This window comes from Pholcus phalangioides, unplaced genomic scaffold, assembly GCF_987345545.1.
Source record: "Pholcus phalangioides strain wild (caught in Gottingen) unplaced genomic scaffold, Ppha-v1.0 ptg000022l_1, whole genome shotgun sequence".
NCBI lineage: Eukaryota > Metazoa > Arthropoda > Arachnida > Araneae > Pholcidae > Pholcus > Pholcus phalangioides.
In genome coordinates, this window is record NW_028301615.1 from 36,924,532 (window position 1) to 36,951,342 (window position 26,811).

A 26,811-nucleotide genomic window follows, 5' to 3' on the forward strand; every position below is an offset into this window, starting at 1 on the left:
ATGAGAGTCACATCAAGAGCACACGTGGCTCTCCTTTGCAACTCCTCGACAAAGTCGATGTCCTTCTGTAAGTATAGCCTCCAAAACCTAACGGCATATTAGAATCCAGGTCGAATTAAGCCTCGGAAAAGTGGAAAGATCAATTTGGGAGAACGAGAAGAGACCTTTTTGAGAATGAAACCGAGTATTCTGTACGGTTTTTTTGCCACTGCGCATCATCGTTCAGAAAACCTAAGCCTCTCGTCGATGAGGATACCCAAACCGGTGACCCTAGTTGAATCCGGAATGACACCACCATTCAACTCGTATGTGAAACGTGGGTTGTTCGAACCAAAATGAGTGACAATGCGCTTGTGAACGCTAATGGCCATGTTCCAATAGTTGGCCCATGCTGCAATCATATTCAAATTCGTCTGAAGCCTCTCCCTTTCGCTTTGATTCCCGACTACTGTTCGGATGGGTGTACTAAGTGACGTGACAAGCTTCACGTCACTTGCGAATTTGCTGACAATCCCATCGATACCATGATCGAGCTTATCGATAAAAAGTGAAAAACGAACAGGACGAAGGACATTCCGTCTTTGAGGGGACTGCACTCTTCATACCTGTTCAATCAGAAACTTTCCCGTTCACCATAACCACTGTGGTCCATCTCTTAACCACGATTCTATCTAATTCAGCAAGTTGCTCCCAATCCCAATCTCATGTAAACGCTTCAAGAGTTTACCATGCTGCCTTCTGAAAATCATGATAAACAATGTCGACGTGTTTGCCTTTCCCCAAAGTCTTAATCACGTGATCATAGAAGCAAAGGAGGTTGGTTACACATGACTTCCCTCTTTCTCAATTATTCGCGTTATTATTCAACATTATTCTCGTTATTATTCAACATTATTCTCGTTATTATTCAACATTATTCTCGTTATTATTCAACATTATTCTCGTTATTATTCAACATTATTCTCGTTATTATTCAACATTATTCTCGTTATTATTCAACATTATTCTCGTTATTATTCAACATTATTCTCGTCTATCGACTTCACCAATTGGCTTTCGATAATAATTTACAAAATTTTCGAAAGGGCGATCGTGAAGCTCACTGGATGATAATTGGACACATCCTCTCCGCCACCTTTTGAAGTATCGGAACAACATTGAACATTGAAGGACCGGACACACCCCGCTTCTCATCTCAAGGAGATATCGAAGCGTTCCCGAAAGATGGGTGCATCCGCACTTGAGTATATGTATATATATCTATATAAATTTGTGTAACAGAATAACAAATCCGATTATGTCCGCGTGTGTTGGATGTCAAAAGTTGTAGTCGTTTTTGCCGTACAACGACAAATCGATGTCATGTTTGCGTCACATGGAGCCTGGTCCAAGTGTCAAAGTCAGCCAATGTTCGGACACCCAGGTGTTTTAGCCCATTCTAGGCGCACATTCCGGATCCATAAGTATCCTACATCTTAATTCTCCTGGACAATTTTTTAGGAGAATTTCATCATTCCCGAAGCTACATCGGCTGGCTAGCTGGAATATTGGTGGCATTGATTCACCACGTTAACATGTTAAGTGTTTATTTTTTCTCCAATAAAGTTCGCCATTGAACGCCATATCAGTTTCGTGAATTACCAGTACGTCTACATGGCCGCAAGTTGTAGACTCTCCCTGGTATCAGCTTTACTGGTCTGGAAGGCTGAAATTCATGCTTGTTCTTCCGTAGTTCACCCTTCTTGTCGTGCAGCAAATATAGGTTGCGGTCTAAAAAATGAATGAAATTTTGAATGCGCGAGAAGTTTATCGGACGTTTTAGTTCTTCTCTTGAATACCGTCATCTGACTTTGTGACATCTGACCAAAATGAAACGCTGATGTGTGTGGACATTGGCAGACGTAGTGAATTGTGAGATGATCGTCCAAAGCGCTGCAAGTATGTCGGAAATGGACAATGCTCAGTTAAAAGTACCGTTTTTGTTCGCGGCCATACACACTTGCGCAAAGCCACTCGATATTACATCTTGTAGGCGTCTTTCGTTGAGTTCTTGTTCCGTTCAACTTGTCAAAGATGAAGCATTCTGTCTTTCAAGATATTGCGGGCATGACTACTCGGCCAAGGTAGAATAACCGTCTTTTAACGCTGTCGCCTCTTTGTTAAGTTTATCCGCTTTTTCGTTTCCAGCAATACCTACTTAAGCTTTGACCTAGATTAATCTTATGTTGTCATAAGCGCGTAAGATAAGACAAATACTGTACGTCAGGGTTAGGTGAACCAGGATCTTGTATAGCTAAGTGGCCAGATGCGCTATCTGTCAAGATTTTCACTGGACAAAGCATCTCTTCCGCACGTTTAACAGCATTGAGTATCGCAAAAATCTCAGCTTGGAATACGCTATTCATTAGTAAGCTTTCAATCCCCGACGATACCCTCAGCAACACTACTTCTGTAAATTTGTGTAACTGGCCCCAACAGTTCATTAGCACATTCCCTAAGGATTCTAGGAAAAATATCATCTGGTCCTGGTGCTCTGCTTGTACAGACATCTTTTAGCAGTTTTAAGACTTCCACAACTTCAATTGAATTTCGTTGATGATCTTGTCAGTCCATGACACACCAGTACTTTGAATATCACCTTCACAAAAGACTGTACATTGATCTCTATCCTAGACCCTCCTATCGAGAGGAGGGGGGTGGGGTAACTGTCCCCGTACATTCATTATTGATGTACCTGAAAATGATTTTGGGTCAGAGAAAATGTTATCTGCCAACCTGAATTCAACTTCCTTTCTACTATCCCTTATCACTTTTTTCAACGCCCTTCTTTATTCAGTAAATGATGGCAGGTCACATGTTCCAATTTGTACTTGTATTCTCTGAATGCCCTTGTCTTTTCAAGATAAAGATTGTTAGTTCAAACAAACCCGCTTTTTACGAACAAAGGATATGACATCCGGCCGAATAGAGGAGAATTCTGTCCTGAATTCTTCCCACTGCCTTGACACACCCACTGATACCAACGGGTCTTTGGAAATGGTTCTTCAGAAACAAGGAACCATTTTTTATATTATTTTGTTTATCCACGTAGAAGCTACAAAAAAAAAATAATAAACCAATTTTCCCCTTGAAGAAAAAATGTCTCCAACCGAGAGTTGGACATTTGAGACTAGTCAGAATCAAATCCAAAATAGAAGTACCCCTAGTAGCTTCTTATACCTTTGGGTACAAGAAATTATCGAGCACCAACTTAAGAAAATCTCTCTCATATTAATCCCTACAGCCGATAGGTTCCCCAGCCGATGTCCGGATAATTAGAAAATGCTCTAATACTACTAGGCTCTTATATTTGCACATGTACGAAATTTCTTCGTACGGAGAAGTAGTTTGGATCCCGTTTCGGTGGGTTATAGCAAACTCCTACAATACGACGCGTGTTGTTTTTAAACTCAATCCATGTAGTTTCAATATCCCTACTCTGTACGTTATACCCGCTTTATGTGTATATATATATACACACACACACATTTTAATAAAGGTACCAAACAGCAAAAAACTGTTGAAGGAGAATAAGGTTGCCGATCACTGCCAGAAATTTATCTACGGCAAATAAAGTTGCCAATCACAGCCAAAAAAGTTCTCAAATGTGTTAATTTAAATCAAGAAAATAGTCTCCATTCTTGATTTAAAATAATTCAAGTAAGATTCGGTGAAATATTAAGGGAAAAAACGATTTTTTTATGAATAGGTTGGGACAGACACACACAAAATTACGGGAACCGTACGTAAAGAATACTGGTCATCCTACATATACAAGTTTCTGTCCCGCGAACGGCAATATTACAGACCCACGGACCAGAAAAAAGGTTGTGCGTCCCTATTGTACAAAAATTTAAAATACTTAAACTTCGATATTTTCTCGCTTTTATTCTTTTATTTGTATACGGGTAAATGTTTGATCAATAATTTTAATCTAATTCAAAATTCAACGCTTGAATATTCTTATCAGAGAACAAACACATACTCAATTTCCTACCCCCGGAAATGTTTATTTACTCAATCGAATAGAACGATCTTTTCATTCGATTATCGTCAACAAAAATATGGGAACCGGAACACATTAAGAATTCCCGGAAGAGAAAAGTGAAACTCAATTTCCTTTTCGTAAATTTATAAACACGAAAGAGAGAAATGAAGCCATCGCTGTCATCGTCGCAACTGAGTGTGAGGTTTCCTCTCCATCTTGAAAAGCATCATCACATACGGCGCTTGATTCGATTAAACTTCAAAGAATCTTAATGAATGTCTCTCCGCTTCACGCCAAGGAAACTATTCGACACAATTTGTGTGGAAATTTGTCTTCTTTTCAACTTCGATTAAGACTGGGAAAAATTTATCCATTATTAATCATGTATGTATTCAACTACTATATTCCCTATCTTGAATATTCTATAGCAGCGTTTCTCAACCTTTCTGAACCCAATGTAAATGTCTGAAACAACTCGATGGATACTGACTTACAGCATAAGTGAGAAGCGACCATATTTCCTTTTAAATACGGGAAATTTGCATTCAGGAATAAAATACACATTATACAGGAATGTCCCGTATTTCAAGCGATATTCTGTATTTTGGTCGTTCTGACCTTTTTATAAACTTGTCTTGTTTTTTTTAAACGAAGAATATTTTAATTTTCAATCTTTATCAAAATTGTGAATGAAGATAACTTCCATCACTTATAAATTATTCAGTCATCATCATTACCATCAACAACCATTTTCAATCCATTGCTGAATGAAGGTCACCTCTAAATTTTTCCATTTTGCTCTGTCTGATGCTTTAGCCATCCAGTTGACTCTTGCCACTTTCCTGATCCCGTCGATCCATCTTGCGTGGGGAAGCCTTCTCGTACTTTTAACAACACGTGGTTACAAATCCAGAATACTTATGGTCCATCTGTTGTCCTGTCTTCTTGCAATATGTCCAGCCCATTTCCATTTCGAACGTTTGATTCTTTCCATGATATCATATACCTTTGTGTGGTTCTTTATCCAAGTGATTCGTTTTCTGTCTCTCCTTGTGATGCCTAGCATACATATTTCCATGCCTGTAGCCTTTGTATCGTCTTTCTTGTGGGTGTCCATGTTTCAGCTCCATGAGTCAGTGCTGGTAGCACACACTGGTTAAAAACTTTTCTTTTCAAGCATAACGACATGTGACTCTTCAGAATTACGCAGTTTTTGCCATCCAGTGCTCCATCCAATCCTGATCCTTCTGTTTATTTCATTAATGATTCCGTTGCCCATGGTAATTTCTTGCCCCAGGTATACATAGCTTTCTACTTATTCTATCTCTGTGTTGTTGAGAAAGATTGTCCTTTTCAACGCAAACGGGTTGAACATAACTTTAGTCTTTCGCAGATTCATTTTCAAGCCCACCTGAATACTTGCCTTCGTTAATTCTTGCATCATTTCTTCTAGTTCGTCTGGATTACTGCTGATAACAACTATGTCGTCGGCAAAACGCAAATGCTTGAGAAATTCTCCATTTATTGTAATTCCTTTCTCATCCCAATCCAGTTTTCTGAATAAATATTCCAAAACAGCAGTAAAGAGTTTTGGAGAAGAGAGATAGTATCACCCTGTTTTCTTTTTATCCCAAGTTTAATCTTCGTTTTTCCTTTATCCAGACGAATTGTTGCAGCTGCTTTGTCATATATTTTCTTGATAATATTGATCAGGGTAAGTCTTGTTTAAGTAAGTCTTCTTGGGGTAAGTCTTCTTTACCCCAATTAGATCTAGAGCTTTAACAACAGCAGATGTGAAGACAGAGTCAAACGCTTTCTCAAAATCAATGAAGGCCATACACAATGGTAATTTGTATTCCTTGTGTCTCTCTACGAGTTCCCTGATTGTTTGCATGTGATCCATTGTACTAAATCCACTTCGATATCCTGCTTGTTCTTTTGGTTGGGATTCGTCCAATTTGGTTTCAAGAAAGTATACAGTAATTCCAAAATTCTGTGTCCCTTTTTGGGGTTTCGATGTTTTCTCGAATTTTTGTGAAAAATTCGTTCTTTAAATCGGTCTGAAATTTCGGTCAGGTGATCCCTGTGCTTTTACTTACAATTTCCTGTGAAAATTTATTCGCGAGCAAATTTAAGGGATCTACAGAACATTAAAAGACCTTATTTTATAAACGTAAACATTTGAAATTAATTCAGCAATTGGTTCAAAAGATATGCATTTTGTATTAAACATCTGCGAAAACCGGCGATTCTATTTAAATTTCCTCCGGGCTTGAGGGGTTAATTACTTCTCCAATAATTCATTGAAATTTATTCAAAAAAGTCGTTATTTTGAGATATTATAGGTGTAAGAGTTGAATATTCACATGAGAGAGAGTCTGAGATCTAAAAGGTATAAGTTTCAAATCAATTTTCCGTCGGAAATATCTGCAATTTCATCATTTTGATCGAATCGAATAAGGATCGCTTTTCCTGAAATCAATCGAGTATTTAAATTCCAGGTGGAAGTGATATTTTCAGTAGAGATACGGGGAATGATGGGATGAACCATGTTTTTCTCCTGTGTATAGGTCCAAAGAGAAGGAAAAAAAGAGGCCATGGAAAAGCTAGCTGTTTATCCCATATGCAGTAAAGTGTTAGACGTATACCTATTAACCCTTTCAGCGGCAATCCCGATATATCTCGTCGAACTTGATCTGTTTTATTTTAGCCAACTCCGAAATGTATCAGCTTCTAAAAACGGCCGCTGTGGTGGTCGAGTGGTGACGGACTCGCCTCGCGAGGTCCCGGTTTCGAACCCCACCGTCACCACAGTGGTGGTCGGCTGAAGTTGGTTTTCTATGGTTCCCAACCTCGGATGCGAGCCGATCTCCCCTTTAAAAAGTCTCGTCACAGAGAGCAACAGACCTACAAACAGTACAAATGTAATTCAATCATAACGCATCACTCACCTATTTCAGAAATATAGATGGCAGAACTGAAAAATCAAATACAACACTACATACGCACTCAGACTGTTAGGTACACACACAGTTACACTTCCGGCACAACTCACTTGTTAGTAAATCACCCATAGATGGTGATAAATCTGAGTTGTGCTCGGTTTCAAAGAAAGAAAGAACGCTTCTAAAAACACATTGAAGAGTTGTTTTTACAGTAAAACATGTCCCCCCTCCAATCAATCATCTGCCAGTGGGCAGAGTCAGCTCTTGTTCAAGGTAATAAGGATTAGAGAATAAGCGAGGAAAAAAGACTGTGTGTGTTTTTGCCTCTTTCCGTCAGCTCTGTTAACCATCCCACTCGGGCGCCCGAGTGGCATGGTGGTAAGATGCTCGTCTACCATCGTGAAGGTTGTTGTCAGGGTCCCGGGTTCGAACCCAAGGGAGGATATAGATAAGATATTTTCCCAAACGAACTCGAGGCGACCACCGATAGACAGCACCTTCACTTCCAACCCATCTCACTAATGGTAGTAAATTGTAATATAGCGATATGGTCAGAGTTGGTGTTTGGTGAAGTAGCTCTATAAAGAAATATACGCGCAGTGTATAAATAATACAAAAAGAAAATTTTCTAAAAAAAAAAAAATCTTCCTAGAAAGCCGCACGCGTCATGGCAGGTGTTGTTTTTGTATCATAGTGAGGGAAATAAAAGCGATGGGCGGAATAAATATTCCATACCATAACCATACATTTCCCAAACATAACGATAATATGAAGAGATGGTATTTTTTTCGGCCTGAAATATACTGAGAAATTGAAGTTTCCGGATTTTCAATTTCTCAGTGTAACCATAATTACGGTTAGCTATGGCTAATTATTAATGACCATTATTTTTATAAAAATGCACGCCAAGGTGGCGATAACCCTGAATCATAGGTATCGATATAGGGGATGGCGCATACCAGAATTTCGGACATTGGTCGAGTCAACCGGCAAACTTCGCTCTTTGGCAGCAACATGTACAGGATGATTGTAATTAAAGTTCTCTGAGTAGTTTTTCTCAAAAAATATTTATCTGAAATACAACCAAATTTTTAGGATCTCTCAATGAGACCATGGGAGATAGATTTATGAAGTTAAAAAAATAGTTCAATTTTCGACCACCAGGTGAGAAAAGTGACTTTTTATTGAATTTTCTTTTTTCCCATAGACCATATAGCGTATATATTTTATTTATTTATTTACTTATTTATTTATTTTATAAAACAAAGCTACAGGTTTAAACCCAATTACAGCTTGCAGTAAAAATAAAAACTTGCACAGAATAGGAAAAACGACATGATAAAGTACACAAAAGACAAATAAAAAGTAACAAATAATTACGCAAAATATAAAATTCTATACAAAGATATATACAACGCAATCACAGCAAAAATCTTCTAAAGTCGGTAACAGACGAATGAAAAATATCCAGATGTTGAGGAAGCGCATTATAAAATTCGGAAAATCTGTTTATATACAGCACAGTAATTACCAATGTTAGTATTGAATGATTTGACGGCAAATAAAAATAATTAGATCTTGTATTGTGACACTTAATATTGAAACAGATTTCGTTAAGAATGGGTATGCAATCAATTTGGTTAGTCAACAGTTTCTTGAAAAAAATAACTAGCAAGTACTCTCTGCGTTTTTGTAAGCTATTGACATTGAAACTGTTTCGTAGATGAGTGGCAGATAGAATATTGTTATAAGGACCATGTTTTTTGAAATATAAATACCTTAGAAAATTGTTTTGAATAATTTCAAGACTCATAATATGGCAAGCGTGAAATGGGTTCCAGATAATTGAAGCATATTCAAGTTTAGATCTTACAAGCGTATTAAAAAGGGATATTAACGTATTACTATCCTTGGAATCTCTCGACATTCTTTTAAGCAAACCAAGTTTTTTATGACACAGAGCAAAGATTTTTAATGTGATCAGCAAAGTTAAAATTGGTACTATAAATAACTCCCAAATCGGTCGCAGAGGTTTTTCTAAGCAATTGGCTATTATTAATGTTATACGTAAAAAAGATTGGATTCTTTTTGTGAGTGAACGAAAGAACAAAACATTTATCAATATTGAGATTAAGTCTCTTAAGTAAACACCATTCGTGAAGTAAAGACAACTCATTTTGACGGCTGTAACATACATCAATACAATCAATACTTTTAAAAATCTTCAAATCGTCAGCAAAGAATGGACAATTTTTGAAAAGTGTGGATAGATCATTGATAAAAATGATAAATAACAACAGGCCTAGCACAGATCCCTGAGGGACACCAGAACTAGCAACAAAATCTTGGCTTAATTTGGATTTATAGGAAACATACAACATTCTGTTGGATAAGTAGGAAATGAACCAATTCACTAAGCCAGAGTTAAAACCGATTTCACCAATTTTGCTGATAAGAATTCCATGATCGATATGATCAAAAGCTTTTGAAAAATCAGTATATATTACATCAAGTTGTCGTTTGTTATGTATGGCGCCGATAATACAGGCATTAAGACTCAGGAGATTAGTGACAGTAGACCATTGACAAAACCATGTTGATTCGCGGAAATACAGGACTTTTTTGTGTAGTATCGATTCGAAGATTTTAGCGAACGGAGATAAAATAACAACAGGTCTATAGTTCTCGATACAAGATTTGTCACCTTTTTTGAAGATGGGAACAACTTTTGCTCTCTTCCACTCGGCAGGAAAAATTTTGGTACTAATTGATAAATTGAAAATAATTAGCAACGGAAAAACAAAATTTATAGCAGAAGCTTTAACTATGTAAGAAGGAACACCATCCATATCTAGAGAAGAGCCTTTAAGTTTCTTTATACTATGAACAATATCATCCACAGAAACATTATCAATGGTAACATTAGAAGAATTAGGAAAAGCCGTATCGGAGATATAGATATCATTTGTAGCACTGGTGATGTAGCTAGACTTGAAAAAATTCTCAAATGCAGTTGCAATATCAGAAGTAGTCGACAAAAAATTATTATTACATTTCATATTTAAAGGAACATTTCTATTTTTGATAGTGCAGAAAGACCAAAATTTTTTAGGTCATTTTTCAGTGATGATTCAATGTGAAAAATATATTTTTATACTCCCTCATATCTTCAGATTTAATTCTGGCTCAATATATGAAGTTTCAATGGACTATGTCCTTCAGAACGGGCGCTACATAGGTCGGAGTGGTGCATGGACAATGGGAAAATGTAAAATGCAATAAAAAGCGCCACTTTTCCAGCTGGTGGTTGAAAATTCAACTTTTCTTTTTTAATTTCATAAATCTCTCTGCCATGGTCTCATTAAGATATCCCAAAAATTTGGAGAAGCGCTTTTTTGAGAAAAACTACGCAGGGTTCGGGAACTTATTTATTACTGAACTGGATGACTTATTAAACAATAGAAGGTGGAGAAACGTAAACCACTGAAAACCATCGAATTTCTCTTTTCGGTGAGTAAATATTTTAGATTATCCAATCACCTACTACTAGGAAAGTCGGTAAAGGTTTCTCATGATAAAAGAAAAAATTGAGGACGGTATTGGTAAAAATTCATTACCGTCACTATAACTCATGATTAATGTATTACTGTACGAAATGCATTTTTTGATGGATTGAAAAAGTAGAGGCGTCAGCGCCTTTGAGAAATAGCCGTTGTGTGAGAAGTTCCGTCATTCTGTTCAAGAGACACGTTCCCTATTCTTAGAACGTGACGGATGGGGACCAAGATTTTCGAAAGTGTCACTTCGCTAGATATCTCGTGGATGGATATTCTGGTTTAGTTTCGTCTAGTCCATCTTAGATGATTGATTAGGTGTCCTCGGAACACTTTCTTCATTTACATAAAGTTGTAAAAGTGCTAATGAAATGAGTGTCATTTCCAAAACGACAAGAGCAAAGAGCTCTCCTTTGTTATCTTGGGTATAACCCATCATGAATATGTAAATTACCGGAAGACAATTTACGGCGTTTGAGTCTTAAGATTTCTTCTCGTTAACATTGTTGGTTATAAATCAGTTTTACCAATCAATTATAGCATGAGCTATTAATTAACATAATTGAATCATTTCGGTGAGATAACATTCAGAAAATAACGTTGAGAAATTTACCATAAATGCGGTAGATTGTGTATTACTTTTTTAGGTTATTTGAAATGAGTTGAATAAAACTTTTTCGGGATAAGCTTTTTCTTATTGGTCTATAGCAGTGTTTTCAAACGTGAGCTCCCGGGGGGCGATGGAATGTTCCAGGGGGGAGGTAGAAGCTACGGGTATAACATAGGATCCTATGGGTTGGATTGCGTTGGGAGAAAAAAAATTCTGAAGAAGGAGGCGATGGGACTAAAAAGGTTGGGAAACTGTGGTCTATAGCAGTGGTTCTCAACCTGGGGCCATATGGCCCGCTTGCGGTCTTGGGATATTCTAGGTGGCCACGGGAGAAAATCGGAAGAAAGGTGATCCATGACAGGTGGTGAAGGGAGTCATAGAGGGCTGTGAAGAGAAAATTTTTAAAAGTGAAACATGGTTGAAAAATACTACTTCTTTCAGAATCCATCAGATCCGTCCATGGAACCAGGGGCATCAGGAACACTTGGGCAGGGCCCTCTCAAGACCTCTTGCCAAGTGTTTTTTGCGAAGCCCTACCTGGCAAATTCTCGAAAATTTCAACCAGATCTAATTTTCTGAGGCCCCTTTGTCGCTTGAGGCTCCCAATCCGTGTCCGGGTGGGACAGGGGGCCACGAGAAAAAAATGTGATCCATGGGGGGGGGGGCAATGAGCTGAAAAAGGTTAAGAAACACTGGTCTATAGCAAGTTTAGTCTATATAGTCTATATAGTTTCCCAACCTCTTTTGTCCCATCACCCCCTTCTTCAGAAATTTTTTTCTCCCATCGCCCCCCAACACAATCTAACCCATTAAGATCCTATGCTATACCGGTAGCTTCTACTGCCCCCCCCCCCCCCGGAACTTTCCATCGCTTCGAACGGGGCGTTAACACCCACGTTTGGGAATCACTGGTCTATACTGAATATACAGCCTGTCCCAAATTGTTTGCATAGCAGATATCTCTGTAACCGTTGACTTTAGAACCATATTTTCAGTTACAAAAGTTTATCAAATGACCTGAAATTACTCGAAATGTCTTAAGTAATACATTAAGAAGAAAAATCAACTTTTTATGTAGACCAGAGGTCTTCAATGCTTTTTTCCACACTAGGGTCACATTTGGCCCTCGGAGCTACTTTTCATGGCAAGCCGATCATTTTCACGAAATGGTTAAAAACATTCAAAGAAGTAATTATATAATTCATGAAAGAAATAATTGCGGAATAAATTAATGAAAATTTTGGATTTCGAGAGAAATAATTACAGAAAGGGAAAGAAATAACTTATGGATTTATAAAACAAATAGAATTAGTGAAAAAATTGGTTTTGAAACAATGAAAGAAATAATTTCGTAATTTCTAATAGAAACTATTTCGCAATTAGTAAATGAATAATTAATTGCGTAACTATTTAAAGAAATGATTTCAAAATATATTAAGATGCAAAATGTTTTTATAATTACCGAAATAAATAGTTACAGAATCATTTAAAGTGATTTCAGATTGAAATTAATCTCAGAATTAATTAATTAAATCAGTAATCAATCAGAATATTTTTTTCATAATTGATGAAAAAAAATGATTTCAGCGGTAATAAAAATTGATAACTAATAAAATAAATAATTTCAGAATAAATAAAAGTAATAATTTTTGCCCTTGTTAGACTCTCAGGGCCACATTGGCCTGTTGTATTACCATACCGCTGTAAATTACATGAGTGAGCCCTTGTACATTTGTGCGTGCTGCGTATGTGTGAATTCTTTTTAGAACTACAAATATCTCAGTTTAAATTGGTGGCCCGCAGGCTTCGTGGGAAATTTCAATTTGGCTTAGACTGGCTTAGACTTGGCTTAGATTTGGCAAGACTCCTGATGTAGACCGTCTAGTGCCCGAGTGTCATGATGGTAAGAAGCTCGTCTACCACTGCGAAGGCTGTCACGGTCCCAGGTTCAAACCCGAGGGAGGATGTAGATAAGAAATTTTCGCTAACGAGCTTGATGTGACCACGCCGGCAGACAGCGCTTTCATTTCCAACCCATCTTATCAATGGCAGTAAATAGCGATATGACCAGAGTTGGTGATGTAGACTTTCTGTGCTAAAAACTTCAAATTTGTGAAATGTAAATGCGGCTCTAAGAAGTAATTTAAAAAAATAGCACACTTTTTTAAAGGCAATATTAACGAAGATATTTCACTTCGAAGTTTTCGGCATTTGCCGCGAATGATTGAGGATGTGAATCGCAAATTTTGAAACGTTAATTAAATTCAAATGCAATTGATATTATTTATCGTGAAAAAAAAATCTTCAAGTTCATTCTATTCGTGTAAAGCCCATAGAAATGCCAACTTTTGAGCCAATGAAAACTTGCCGATATAGTGATGAATTGCCAAAACATAGTGATTTTAAATGTTTAATAACTCGATAAATATTACATTTAAAAATATATGTAAGTTTTTTGCAAATGACTTTTTCTCGAGCGGGTCCTACATTTCAGTAATTGAAAATTTTAGCACCCGCGGACTGTATAAAAAGTGAATTCACATGTATTACGCACACAGTCCCTCGAACAAATTTCTTAGATTTCAAGTAACTGCACTTCATTTGATAAATTTTTGTAATTGAAAGTATAAAGTCAATGGATCTCAGCAGACGTATATCTGCTGTGCAAACAATTTTGGATAGCCTGTACATGGGAGGAAGAGGAAACCGACAACTCACTCTATTACACGTGATCGATGGGGCCCCAAGCGAATGTGGGACAAAGAGAGTAAGAGTCACTCGATTGAGTTACCAAAGAACAAGAAACCCGTTCTATCCCAGTTTACTCTAAAGTATAAGAAGTATGAATTTCATTTTATCTGTGTTGATCCGCCACTGGCAAAACCAACAAAGGAATATGGCGGGAGAAGTTTCCATAAAAAAAGGAATTTCCCACAACTTCTTTCCCAAACAGAAGTACATTTTTTCAACCGTTCATTTTATATATAGAGTGTCCTGTAAGTCCTAATTCGGCTTTTCTCTCGACAACCGTTCATCGTAGAGGTATGGTTTGAGTTTAAAAGATGCTCAAAATGAGTTCAGAAACCACACTTTTCCAATTCTGAGAGTGAAAATACAGTGTGTCGCAAAATGAAATATCTAAAGTTTTGTAAGGTGTCTCCCGTCCTCTGACTTCCAATTAGAAAATTTTTGCCTTGTCTCTCCTAATGTCAAAAAAAAAAAAAAATTCAACGTTTCCAAGTGCAGTATTCGCTGAGATATTTCAATTCAAAATCTCGCCAAAAAGGAAAAAGAACAGCATAAGCTTATGGACAACGCTCCTTTCCCCTCATTTATGCTGTTCCCCCCCCCCCCGCAACTTTTCTCCGATTTTTGAATTGAAATAACTCAGCGAATATCTCAGAAATATGGAACTTTTTTTTTGTTGTTGCCCTCAAGAGAAACAGGCGAACAATTGGAAGTTAGAGGACTGGGAACCGTATGAAAATTTACGTTTTATTTTATGGCACTTTTTATTCACCCTCAAAACTGGATGGAATTCTCACTGTGTTTTATATTATGGGATACTTTTCAATAGAGGGACCATGAGCTCCAGAAAGAAGCGTCTCTTATCAGGGCCTATAGCACCATGGACACCCGGGCACAATTGATGTCCCAACATCATTATCTAGATGTGAAAGTTGCTTGCCTAAATTTCATATACCGTACTCTTATTCTTGAAAATATTTCTGCCAAATCTCATTATCGTGAGAACCCTATGCATTTGAGGCCCTCGGGCAGTGTCCGGGTGATCCCATGCGATAGGATGGTCTTGCCTCCAACGAAAGCAGGTCTGTCTCCAATTTAAAAAAAAAAAAAAAACCTCTCCACAGAAGAGTAAGGAAACGGTGAACATGATGCTTACGGGTGAAACATTGGATACATCTACCATTTTTACTTCCAAATTTAGAAGATGGGGGGGGGGATGGGGAGAACAGCACTTCCGAACGCAGAATATGTAAATTTCCGCGACATCATAAATACATTATAATCTTTTGTACACACAGAAACTACTTTCCGGCATGTATCAGATTTCTCAGTGGAATGTCATTTACCTATATTAGTCATACCCCAAACTTACGTCACTTATGATTCGTTCAAAGACTTGAAATAATGAGGTAATTAAGTTTCTAAATTAATGACTATTAACAATGTATATCTATTGTATTTAACGACAACATCATTAATTCTAGTCAAAACAATTGTCCTATGTAAATGTGGGGAAAATTAGAAACTAATGAATATCTACCATCTTTGAGCGCAAGTGTAATGCCTGTATTATCGCTATAATTCCCCAATCGTTATTCCCTATCCTGCTTTTTTGCAACGATTAGACGTCACTTAGAGGGACAAAACCAGTTATTTGTTCAAAGGCGGAAGGTCTCTGACACTGTCTATCCAAATGTTTTTTTCAAAGTGACGTCTAATCGCTAAAAAAAAGAAAACAAAAAAGCAGGATAGTGAACAGCGATTGGCCGTATAGATTGTACGGACACCAAATTTCATTCAAAGATGGCATGTACGTCAGCCTGGGGTTTCAAGGACCCTAAGGACAGACAGCCTAGTTCTTGAGTGGTTTTTTTGATACAAATACAACACCACAACAGGCAAAATGCCCAGCGAGGTGGCTGAGAAAAAGATGCCCATAACAAATATGGATGTCATATATTTCAGAAATAAAGCAACCCAATTAAAAATGCAATTAGAAACATTATAAACAATATATACACATGATAAAATATTATACAACGCCCATAAAGAATACTTATGGTTGTCTTATTCTAAGTATGGACAGAGCTTCTCGATTTACCCCAACATGTTTATCGTATTTCTTTTTAAACGTGTCAATTGTGTTACAATTTACTACCTCCGGGAAGGAATCAAGTCACATAATTATTCTCATAATTAATTCTAATCACTGTTTATGTACACACGAAAATTCACGTACAATTAGTTTGTGTCTGAATTGAAAGCCTCCCACAAAAAATACCACAATAAATTTCTCATATAAAAGCCCGAATATTATTATCGATAAAATTTCGATGTGATATGATCAGATAAGTAGGAGTTGCGGTTTATTATCGTGTGTTCCTGGAACATCTACTAGAATTATGGATTATATATATATTATTTCACTGTTACGAGCAGACTTTTATGACTACCTCATCCCCCACTTTTAGGGTAATAACCACGGCCGTAGTTGTTCATTACCGCGTCTTATTACATAATAATACGTCTGGCGACGGTGTTGTAAAGTCTAAAAACCGCTGAAATATGCGGTTTTACAGAAAAATCAACGAGGGCAAAGATTTCTATTTATTGGCGTCATTCTAACGGTTATAAATTTTATTCTGAAAATAATTGCGTTATATTAATTATACACATATATTTGATGAATCCACATCCTCAGTAAGTATTAATTCGACTGTATCACTATCAATGGAGATTCCGATTTGAAACACAATTCCTGTTTCGTCTCCAGAATTCACAAATTTATGCAAGAGTGATTTCAAAAAGAAATTAAACATAGTATTATGAGGATATATTGTATGTTTATATATAATAAATGTCGTATGTAATATATATTTATTCCTAGATACTGTATTCTATCCTCTTCATCGTTGGAGCTTGTCACGCAACCACAATCAAAGACTCTGCGAGTGAGTATCAAATAACATCAGTATTATAATTGATATCAGTCGCATTAGATCTGCATTTTAAGGGGCTGAAATAATCTTGAACTTTCACTCGCATATCGGGGTGCCGTAGATGAGACTATAACAGCTCAAACCCCCCCCCCCTCCTCCTGCCTATCATAGCTCTGCCGGTTAAATGCAGTAGTGAATCTCGACCCCGTGTTGACAAAAAAAAAAATTCGGTGACTCGCCACACTGGAGACCATATACTTCGCTTTTCCGGGACATACAGATTTTTTTTTTTCCAATGAATGTGCAGTCCCGAAAGCATTTTTCGGAACGCTTGTTTCGGTTTTAATTAAGCAATATTGACCTTTAAGGTATCTGACTACGTTGAAAACGTGATTTTGGAAGAAAATATCGATTTCTATTTATTTTTTTTACGAAAGCCGTAGATGCCCTTGGGGGGGGGGGTGCGATTCCCAAGAAGGCCTTGTTTTGTTTATATGACGCTTAAAACCGAAGTTACATTCACTTTAGTGTTGCGTTTTTACATACAAGTAAACAGTGAATAAAAACTTTAAATGCGTTTTACGAAGAATGTTTTTTTTTTGACACTTGATTTGAGTTTGAAACATGATTTTTAAAAATCTATTAATTGTATCATTACGAAATTTTAATATGATATTCTGCTATATATTGTTGAGGTTATGAATCAAAATCTGAGGTGAGCCATATGTATTTGCCTAATTACAGTTACACGATATGTAGAAGGAAATTTTACAAAATTCATTCTATCAAGTATTCAAAAAATTCACTCGTACATTAGGGTCAGACGGGGTAATTGTAAACGATTTTTTGGTCAGTTCGAACTTTCAAAAAAATAAATAAATAGGAGAAATAATTTGCAGAACGCCAAAAATATAGTGCCCATATATAATAATACCGTAATGCCGTATATAATACACTATCCATAAAAAAGATTGCCATATCTAAGTATGGATAGCTTCTCGATTTATCCTACTATGCTATCGTACTTCATTTTAAACGTGTCAATGTTGCTGGAATTCTCGACCTCTGGAGGTGAGCTATTTCATTCATTAACAAGCCTATTAGTGAAAATCTCCCCACGACACCACAACCTGGAATTTTCCTTTACCATGCAATATCATATATATTACCATGCAATATCATATATATTACCATGCAATATCATATATATTACCATGCAATATCATATATATTACCATGCAATATCATATATATTACCATGCAATATCATATATATTACCATGTAATATCATACAATTTATTATTGAGTATCACAAAGTTTTTATGTGTTTTTTTCCTTTTCCGTCAAATCATAGCACTCTTGGGACTTTGCCTGATGATGGTGATTCTGAATGCGAGTTCCAGCATATCATCAATGGTTATGCTTTACGGTCTCTATAAGGTATAGTAAAATTCCCAGACAGAAGCTTAGTATTTAATGTAGCTTTTGATAGTGAAGCAAATAGTTGTGAAAATTAGCGTATTACATAGCATGTCCAAGAAGCCATCGCCCTGGTATTTCCCTTCCCAATCGTTGCTCGTACACAGTAATTTCTAATTATAAAAATATTTAAATGATGTGAATATTCATATTTAGATATTTTTACAAAAACAAATAATTTTCGAAAAATTACAAAATTTTACTTTATATATTTTTTCCAGGCGTTCTATATTCATATTTTGAAAAATTTATTCTTGTAATAATACGATAAACATTTCTCATTGCCGTTGTTAACAATATTAAAAATGCAGTGAATGAAGAAAACAATGTGTGTCCCGTATAATAATTTTATAATCCGAAAAACATGCGTGTTCAATTTCGTTATAAGATACAAGTGTTTGGCACAAATTTAAAATTTTCAGCTCTCCAAATCAACTTTCGTGTATCACAAAAACGCTTTCAACTTCAATATTATATATATTAAAATAATAGAACTTTAATATTTTCAATTTTCAAAAATTTGTAGTGGTCTAAAAATTCTCTCAAATTTAAATTTTCCAATTCTACATATTACACCGTACGACAAATAATGACGAAATAGTTTGAAAGGGTATTAAGGGAGGAGGGGGGGGGGATCGTTCACGCAAATTGAACATGGCATGTCATAAGTGAATCATCAATAATTTTGGAAATTTCAGTAGCAGTTCGGTTCAGAAAGGTCGAGAAATACCTACTTAAGAGAAATTTCGTGAATTTTTTATTTCTAAGTGAAATTGGTTCATTCATTAACATATAAAAAATACGACAATTACTGTTTCGATCAATTATATGTTTTCCGTCTTTATTCTCACATGGAATTGTAGGATAAGCGCATGTTGCTCCTTCCTTGGACAGTATCGATCGGGCTGACGACTTTGATTGACGTGATGGTGACGTTCTACCTGATAAAAGACGCTGTAAGTATGAAAAATTCATGTAATTATTTCCTATTATACTAGTCGTTTAAAAAGTCCCCTGTGATCATTGATAAATTTGCAACTGTACGATAAATTTATAGTTGTCAAAAGTTAAATAGAAGTAGAAAATTATTAAAATATTCATCAAAGCATTTTCTTGAACTTACAGCAGTACCTTGTTGATCAGTGCTGCACAAATTTGCAGAAAATAATATAGATGACCGAACAAATATTCACATGCCCGAAAAACATTATCACCGAGCTTACTTGAGTACATATTTCATGTTTACCCTTTGCTATTATAAATATGAAAAGCAATATTCCCTGCTGCCACCTATTGAATAAAAACGAAACTATATCTGTTATATTTCTTGAAATAAAATGGCTGTTGGTTTTGAATCGATGTGCAGAGTAAAAATAAACAACGCGTGTTATGAAAATACATATTTTTTACTTTTATGCAGTTACCGGTGTAAATTTATGCGCCAAAATCATAGACATAAGATTAACTAGACTGCGCGTCCTATCGTCCCCTCGTTTTTTGAAGCACGCACCCCCCCCCCCCCCCAACGTGACGAGTTGAATAACAAGACCATGGTATCCATAACTTGGCGCGCTGCAATGAATGAAGAAAATTTAGATTCGTGCTATTCGTGGCATTATTTTAGAAACCGAAATAAAGGCATTTTAATATACGAGACCAATAGGTAAACGGTACTTAACTTTCACAGATGAAATTCCTAATCAAAATTAGTGCGGTGATTCTATTTTTGGAACATAAATTTCTTTTTCTCCCTCTTATTTTCTTTCTTTTTTCCCCGTGGTTTATAATACACACTTTTGGAAACGACACGAAAATTTTCTTCCCTAGAAATTTTGAGAGAGAGTTACTACCCTTTAAAGTGCATTTAAATTAACAGAAATTTGTTAAAATATCACAAATTTTTTTTTCGATATTTCAAATTTCTTAATCGAAATGTTAATTCATTTTTTTTAATTTTTGGTTGGCTTGGAGGGGGGGGGGGGAGACGTATAAGCCTCCCATGACTCCCCATCCCTCACATACGCCCTCCAAATTTTTCACGAGACACTGTTTTGTGCGATTTTAAGTAAGAAAACCAAAAAAAAAGTGAATTGTTCTGGGCTTCACAACTGGAGCCCTCCGGGTCATGGCCAGCACATCAAGAAAAAAAAAAGGATTAACCACGGCTATGCAATAGCCATAAGAGCTGAAAATGTAATTTTCATGGATATTCCATACCCAGAATATACACATCTGGCAAACTGTGAAAATCTCCGCCAACTTTGCACGCCAAACACATTTCTCATTCGAAGACAAAATTATCAATTTTAAAAAATGCTAATCGTGTTATATTCATTTTAAATTAATATGCAATGTTAATAAACATTCTAATTTATCTAAATAATGTACTTTAACGCATAACAAAGCAAAAAAAAAAAGAAGCTTAATCGTAAACGAAAATGTGCGCCAATCCTCTAGCGGTGGGACATTTCGCGGAACAAAACATCCAATTAATAAATATTAATACAAAAAGGAAATTCAACTCGCCTGTGAAAGGTAATATTGTCACCTTCAATAAATGATACATTGCAACCAGCAATGATACAATACACAGCAGAATTTCGGCATAGCGAGCGATTCTCAATCACTCACTGTGTCCACCGAAGGAGCGGCCATATTATTTCATTTAACAAGGAATTTCTTCTTACCACGAGTCACGTGGTTAGGTGTAGGAAACAAAAAGCAACCCTGCGTGCTCGATCTATGGTTATATCTATGGCCAAAATACCGGTTACTATGTATTTCAATGCTTATAAAAAATGATTTAGCGTAAAATATAAAAACATATTAACCGTTATTTCGGCACATAAAATTTACATCGGTGCCCAACATAAAAATAGATAATATGATAATAATGATAATAATATGATAGATAAATATGACATTATAACACATTTTCTTCGTTTTAATTCTGCATAACCCGTTTGAAGCCAACAATTAACTTTCGTTAAATTTCGTTAAGAAATTATGACAGTTAATGAAAATTGTTTGTTAGGGTTCGAAGACCGTCATCCGTTTGAGTTAGTTCTCAACGTTTCCCCAACATTAGAGGTTGGCGACATCATCAGGAGAATTGATAAAACAAAAAAGGACGACGGTCTTCGAACACGAACAAACTATTTTCATCAAGTGATGGCCGCGAAAACCATGACAGATAGTTCAGTTTTTATTTGATAGATGACAGCAGGCACTCAAAATTTTGTGATGGATATTTTTCTCGGTAGTTTTTTTTTGCAAAGACAAAATGCGGTATAAGTATTTTCTGCAATTTTAGAATAAATCTCAGAGCATTTTTATCCCTTTCGCACACTTTATATACTGTATAATAGAGCTATATATAGTATACAATTCTTTTTGGAAAAATATTTTTTCACGTTTTTATGTAAACTAAGAAGTCTCTTATTCTCTTCCGTGAATACCATCAGGGTATACTATTTTGCTGAAAGTGAGGTTTTCCGTTTTCCAGAAAAGCATCATTTTAAGCTCAGTTGCAGTATATGAAGGCGCATGACCACACCGGGCTGCTAAGGGGCCGTTCAAGTATTTGCTGAATTTGATGACGGGGGGGGGGAAGGAGGGGAGTCAGCGTTTTGCTGACTTTTGCTGACAAGAAGGGGGGTGAAAAATGGCTAAAAATTTGCTCACGTAATACTTGAACGGCCCGTAAACATTAGGACCACGAAAATATAGTGAAATACGTCGGACTGCACATTTGCATTATTGGTGACAAATTTAGCATTTCTGTGGAATGGTGAGTAGGAAACACTTGGTCATCGTCGATGAAAAAAATTAAAGAACGAAAGTGTTTAAAATTTTTGTTATTGTTGCATGTACCGCGGTGGGTATGCGGTCGGAAAAAAAATACATGCCTGGTCGAAGTTCTTACATGCTTCGAACATGTCAGGCAATAGATTTGTGCAGCCCTGTTGTTGACCTTGACGGGAATGACAGTATCTCAAAAATCTCATTACGATCAAAGGCTGAATTTCATGTATAATTAAAAGCAGCTAACGCGGAACTAGAATCTTCCTCATGTATAATTATACGTCGTTTGATATAACGCCACAAAACTCTTACATAACGTAACCAAGACTCGGTAATTACCTCCCACATCTCATCAACTAACAATCCAGGGACTTAATGGAAGTTGCGGATAATTAAAATTCTCATATATATATATATATATATATCTAAGTAAGCATCTATCTCATCCAGCTAAGTCACAACTAACAGGACTATTAAGCTTAATGTCCGCTTTCGTTCCAAGAAAGCGATTCGATCAATTCTTAATCTCAAAGGAGAACGCTTTCACGCGTTTCGTAGACGGATACTGCAGCTGGTTGAGTATACCAGTAAGTAAGTACTCTGTGTATGTTTCGATGGGAAAAGAGTTTCCGATTCCTCTTTTCCCGTTGCATTATCTTGATTGCGAAAAGTCTTCTTTCAAAGCATCAATAGCTGAAGCAAATAGAAGAAAATGGTGGGATAGGAATCACCAAATTTTTTGTTTCTTGATCGTCAATATACGAGAAGTTTCTCCTCACCATTATTTTGATATGATTTTTGTCAAAATGATAGAGAGAGAACTTTTGATTCTCGACCGTTGCTATTGAGCAGAATCCCCTCTTACACGATCTATTTTTTTAAATTAGACTTATTTTTACGGATTTATGTTTATATATTTTGGACGGAATAATTAGATGGGAGAAATTCGTTTATAGTTGTCAGGACTTAGATTTATGTTATCAATTTTTTTTTCCGTCGGAAGTTTTATTTCGTCTTTTTGCATATTTCGAAGCTAAAAGGTCGAATGGGAACCATTTTTTCTCAATAAGTTATCGTTATCACTCTCCTAGCGTATGCAGGAGGTCAGACGATTCCCTTATTGACAAACATTCCTGCACTCAGTTCACAATGTCATAATCAGTCCGAAATAGCCGCTATTATTCCATACAGCGGTTTTTTTTTTGCAATTTCTTTCCTATGGTGAAGGCGATTGTGCCTCCGCTAAAGATATTTGCAACAATTAGCAATTTTGTTTGTGTACATCTGACAGCATTTTTGACAATAATTGGCATATCCGTATTTTCCTCGAGGAATTATGGTCAACCTATTTATAATTTAGGTTTTTAAGGCATATTTTTAGTTTTTTAGGGCATAAATGTATTTTTAAGGGAGCATATTCTCTCGGATGTTGGGTCAAGAAATCCTAGCCCAAGTTATTAAAAAACCCCGAGTTCCGATGTGATCACACTAAGCGGCGTGAGTTGTTTATGGTTAAGATTAAAATGACATCACGTATGCAAGTGCAGTTAGACCATCTCAAAAACTCTTCGAGACATGAACAGTCTCTTATCGAATGATGTAACAAGACGAAAACAGACCTCGTAAATGTCTAGATGAGAAGTACATTAATTGCTGATGAGTTTTCTGCTCTCCCTGTTTCTACATAGTTAAGCGGACTTTCCGCTAACGCATCACATTTCGATTATTTCCGCTTCGATGACATATTTTCCTCTTGATTTTATTTCATACGCCAATCTTGTGAATTGAGTTTGAGAGGAACACGCCGATAGAAACCCCTACCATACTTATAATCGGATCAATTTATTTAGCGGAGGAAAAACATTTGCGATATGCAGCCGATACACGGTTGATGAATTAAATTTCAACTTGGACTGATAAAGCATTTTAATGAGTTCTGTATTCATTTTAGCAAAAAGTATAGAACGCTAAATATTTCTGTTATTTTTTGAAAATATTTTGTATTTAATGGGTCTAACATGGTGAAAAACTTTCTCTTATGTAGAAGCATTATTAAAAATTATTATTTACTTATTGATTTATTTCAATTTTTTACCACATATATTCCATTGTGTATGCTCTGCTATGCTAGTACAAAATTTCACCCATCTCTGAGGGGTCATTCAAGTATTACGTCAGCATCTAGGGGGGGGGGGGAAGGGGTTTCGGATTTGCTGACTTTTGATGACAAGGGTGGGGGGGGGGGTTTGAAGGTTGCTTACGTCATCAACCACCCCTTTTTGAAGATATGAAACATTCTAAACTGCTGACGAAATTTTGCTGACAGGTGGGGAGGGGGGGTTGGTGTTTTGCTGACTTTTGATGACAAGGGGGGGGGAGGGGGGTCAAAAATGGCTGAAAATCTGCTTACGTAATACTTGAATGACCCCTGATACTTAATTTTTTTTTACAAATTTTCAAACAAATGCATTAAAAACAACTTGCGCGCATGATAAAAACTGCACGATTATTGTGCGATATGATTCAAAGTGAAGAAAACTTTTCAGTGTTTATAAAAGGATGAAGAATGGAGATTTTATCGACTCAATCTAATTCCAAATTAAATTTAAAAAATTTAGAATTCTTTTATAACCCAAGTATTTATGAATGAATCTCAAATCTTTTTCGTCATTTTATAATTTCAACAGTTTTCTTTATAACAAGTGGAGAGGACATTTCTATATCAAGTTTCTTTATTTTGAATGAATTTTTAAACAATTTCGTTGATGACATGTTATTTTATCATGCACGGAAGCTGTTTTTAAAGCATTCTTTTTTTTGAAAATTTGTGAAACGTTAAGTCTTAGAGATGTGTGAAATTTTGTACTGGCATAGGGTAGCACACACATTCAAATATATATGATAAAAGTTCGAAATAAATCAATGGATAAATAATATTTTTAATATTTCTTACATAAGAAAGTTTTTTACTATCTTAAAAGGTAGAAAACCCTTAACATTTATTTTACATAAAATCATATACTCCATGTAAACTGTACACAGGGTGTCTTTTAAATTCGTAATTTTGTTATTAATCCGTAACACTATTGAAGGGATTATAAAATTTGAATCCGTTTTGCAAAAAAGTAATTCCCACGAAAAAATATATTTTTTTTGGTACAGAAAAAAATTAGTTCGAATTAGTGTCGATAGAGGACACTTTACGAAATTAAATCACTAGAAATGTGCAAATCGGTCATAAAATGCAAGGCTTGAGATAAGCAGCTGATTTCCGAGTTATCCCGTTACTGGCGCTGAGATAAGGTTCCCATTGTGATGTTGACATTATTTATGCGTAAAGTACTACTGGTGAAGTGATTTTACCTCAGCCGCAAACCGTCGGTTGAAGCATTGCAAATGCTTCGGACGCAGCAGAGGTTAAAGAAAGAGTTTTTCGGGCCTAAAATTTTGTTATTTGCTTACGTGCAGAGCTTTCTAAAATGTGAAACTAAATTCTTCAAAAATGTGAACTAAATTTCATTTCTGTACCGAAAAAAAAAATCCCGCTTGTGTGAGTACTCTATAACGTTTCCACAAACCGCATTCAGATACCAGTTCCTCAGAATTTTTAACTATTTACAAATTTATGGGACACCCGGTTTTATACCACAGAAGGTATGGAGCCCCAAACATTTTACGTTATTTTTTGAAAATATTTTGTATTTAACAATCATTTTTGCATCTAATCGTGTAATCCACGTATAGTATAAAATTTGTAATTCTGTGATGAAATTTTTTTTTTTTTTTGCTCCCTCAACTGTCGATATATCGAAAGATTTGATAAAAATATTTTATTGAAGAGTTATCTCGGAAGAAAAATGAAATTTTCCGATTGGATGGGGTCAAACTGACAGAAGTTATTGAATGCCATAAAGAATTTTATTGATTGAGGAGAGGAAAATTTTTCCCGATTTCTAACAATTGTTCCCTCGCTTATGTTTTTGGAGAATTGATGTTTCGACTTCAAAGTAAATTGAGTTTCTAGCGGGCCGTGAAATTTTTCAAATCAAAAAGCGAAAATCGCGAAAATAAGTTTCTCTGTTATATTTCAGAAGTTATTTATTCATAACGAACGCGAGAGAGATTCTTTCAGTTTTTATTTTTCTTAAATCGACTGAAAATATCGATTTTACTTTGAAAGTAAAATGCCTTTGCATTTTAATTTCGAAACCTGCAACTAATTGATCAGCATACTTGAAGAGAGAATTCGAGCCTTAAAGAAAACGAATTATTCTACACTTTCTTATGAATGCAAAGTATTTTGTAAAGTAAATTTTGAAACGTTGCGTTGACTATTTTTCATTGTTTTTTATACCTAATTTATGACAGGAAGCGTTTGACTTATCAAAATGAATATATTGTAATTTTATATTAAATACGAAATACATACAAGGTGTTCTGTTAATGGACCGATATTGGTTAATTAAGATTAGGGAAATTTATGTATGTATATAAGACTAGACTCTGATGCTGTACCGTGTTTTTTTCCAACAGGGTGATCATTAGCATTGTTTGCCATCTGGTATGATTGATTGTTAGTCAATAAATATATTCAAAACAAAATATTACTTGAGAGACAACATTAAGAAACAATCTGAAGGGGACAAATGGCTGCTGAGTTCTTGCCTTCAAGGCATAGGTTTTTCATATTAATTGAACAGAAAT

General features: G+C 35.8%; 1 protein-coding gene across 1 annotated transcript in view; it reads left to right on the forward strand.

Annotated features, from left to right (window-relative positions):
- Positions 1 to 26,811, forward strand: part of LOC149070287 (uncharacterized) — a 150,090-nt gene that overhangs the window by 106,906 nt on the left and 16,373 nt on the right. The window contains exons 2-4 of the mRNA XM_089249926.1: positions 16,772 to 16,835; positions 18,179 to 18,264; positions 19,167 to 19,259. Of these exons, the coding sequence (XP_089106052.1) occupies positions 16,772 to 16,835; positions 18,179 to 18,264; positions 19,167 to 19,259 (243 nt within the window). The remainder of the gene's footprint in view (positions 1 to 16,771; positions 16,836 to 18,178; positions 18,265 to 19,166; positions 19,260 to 26,811) is intronic.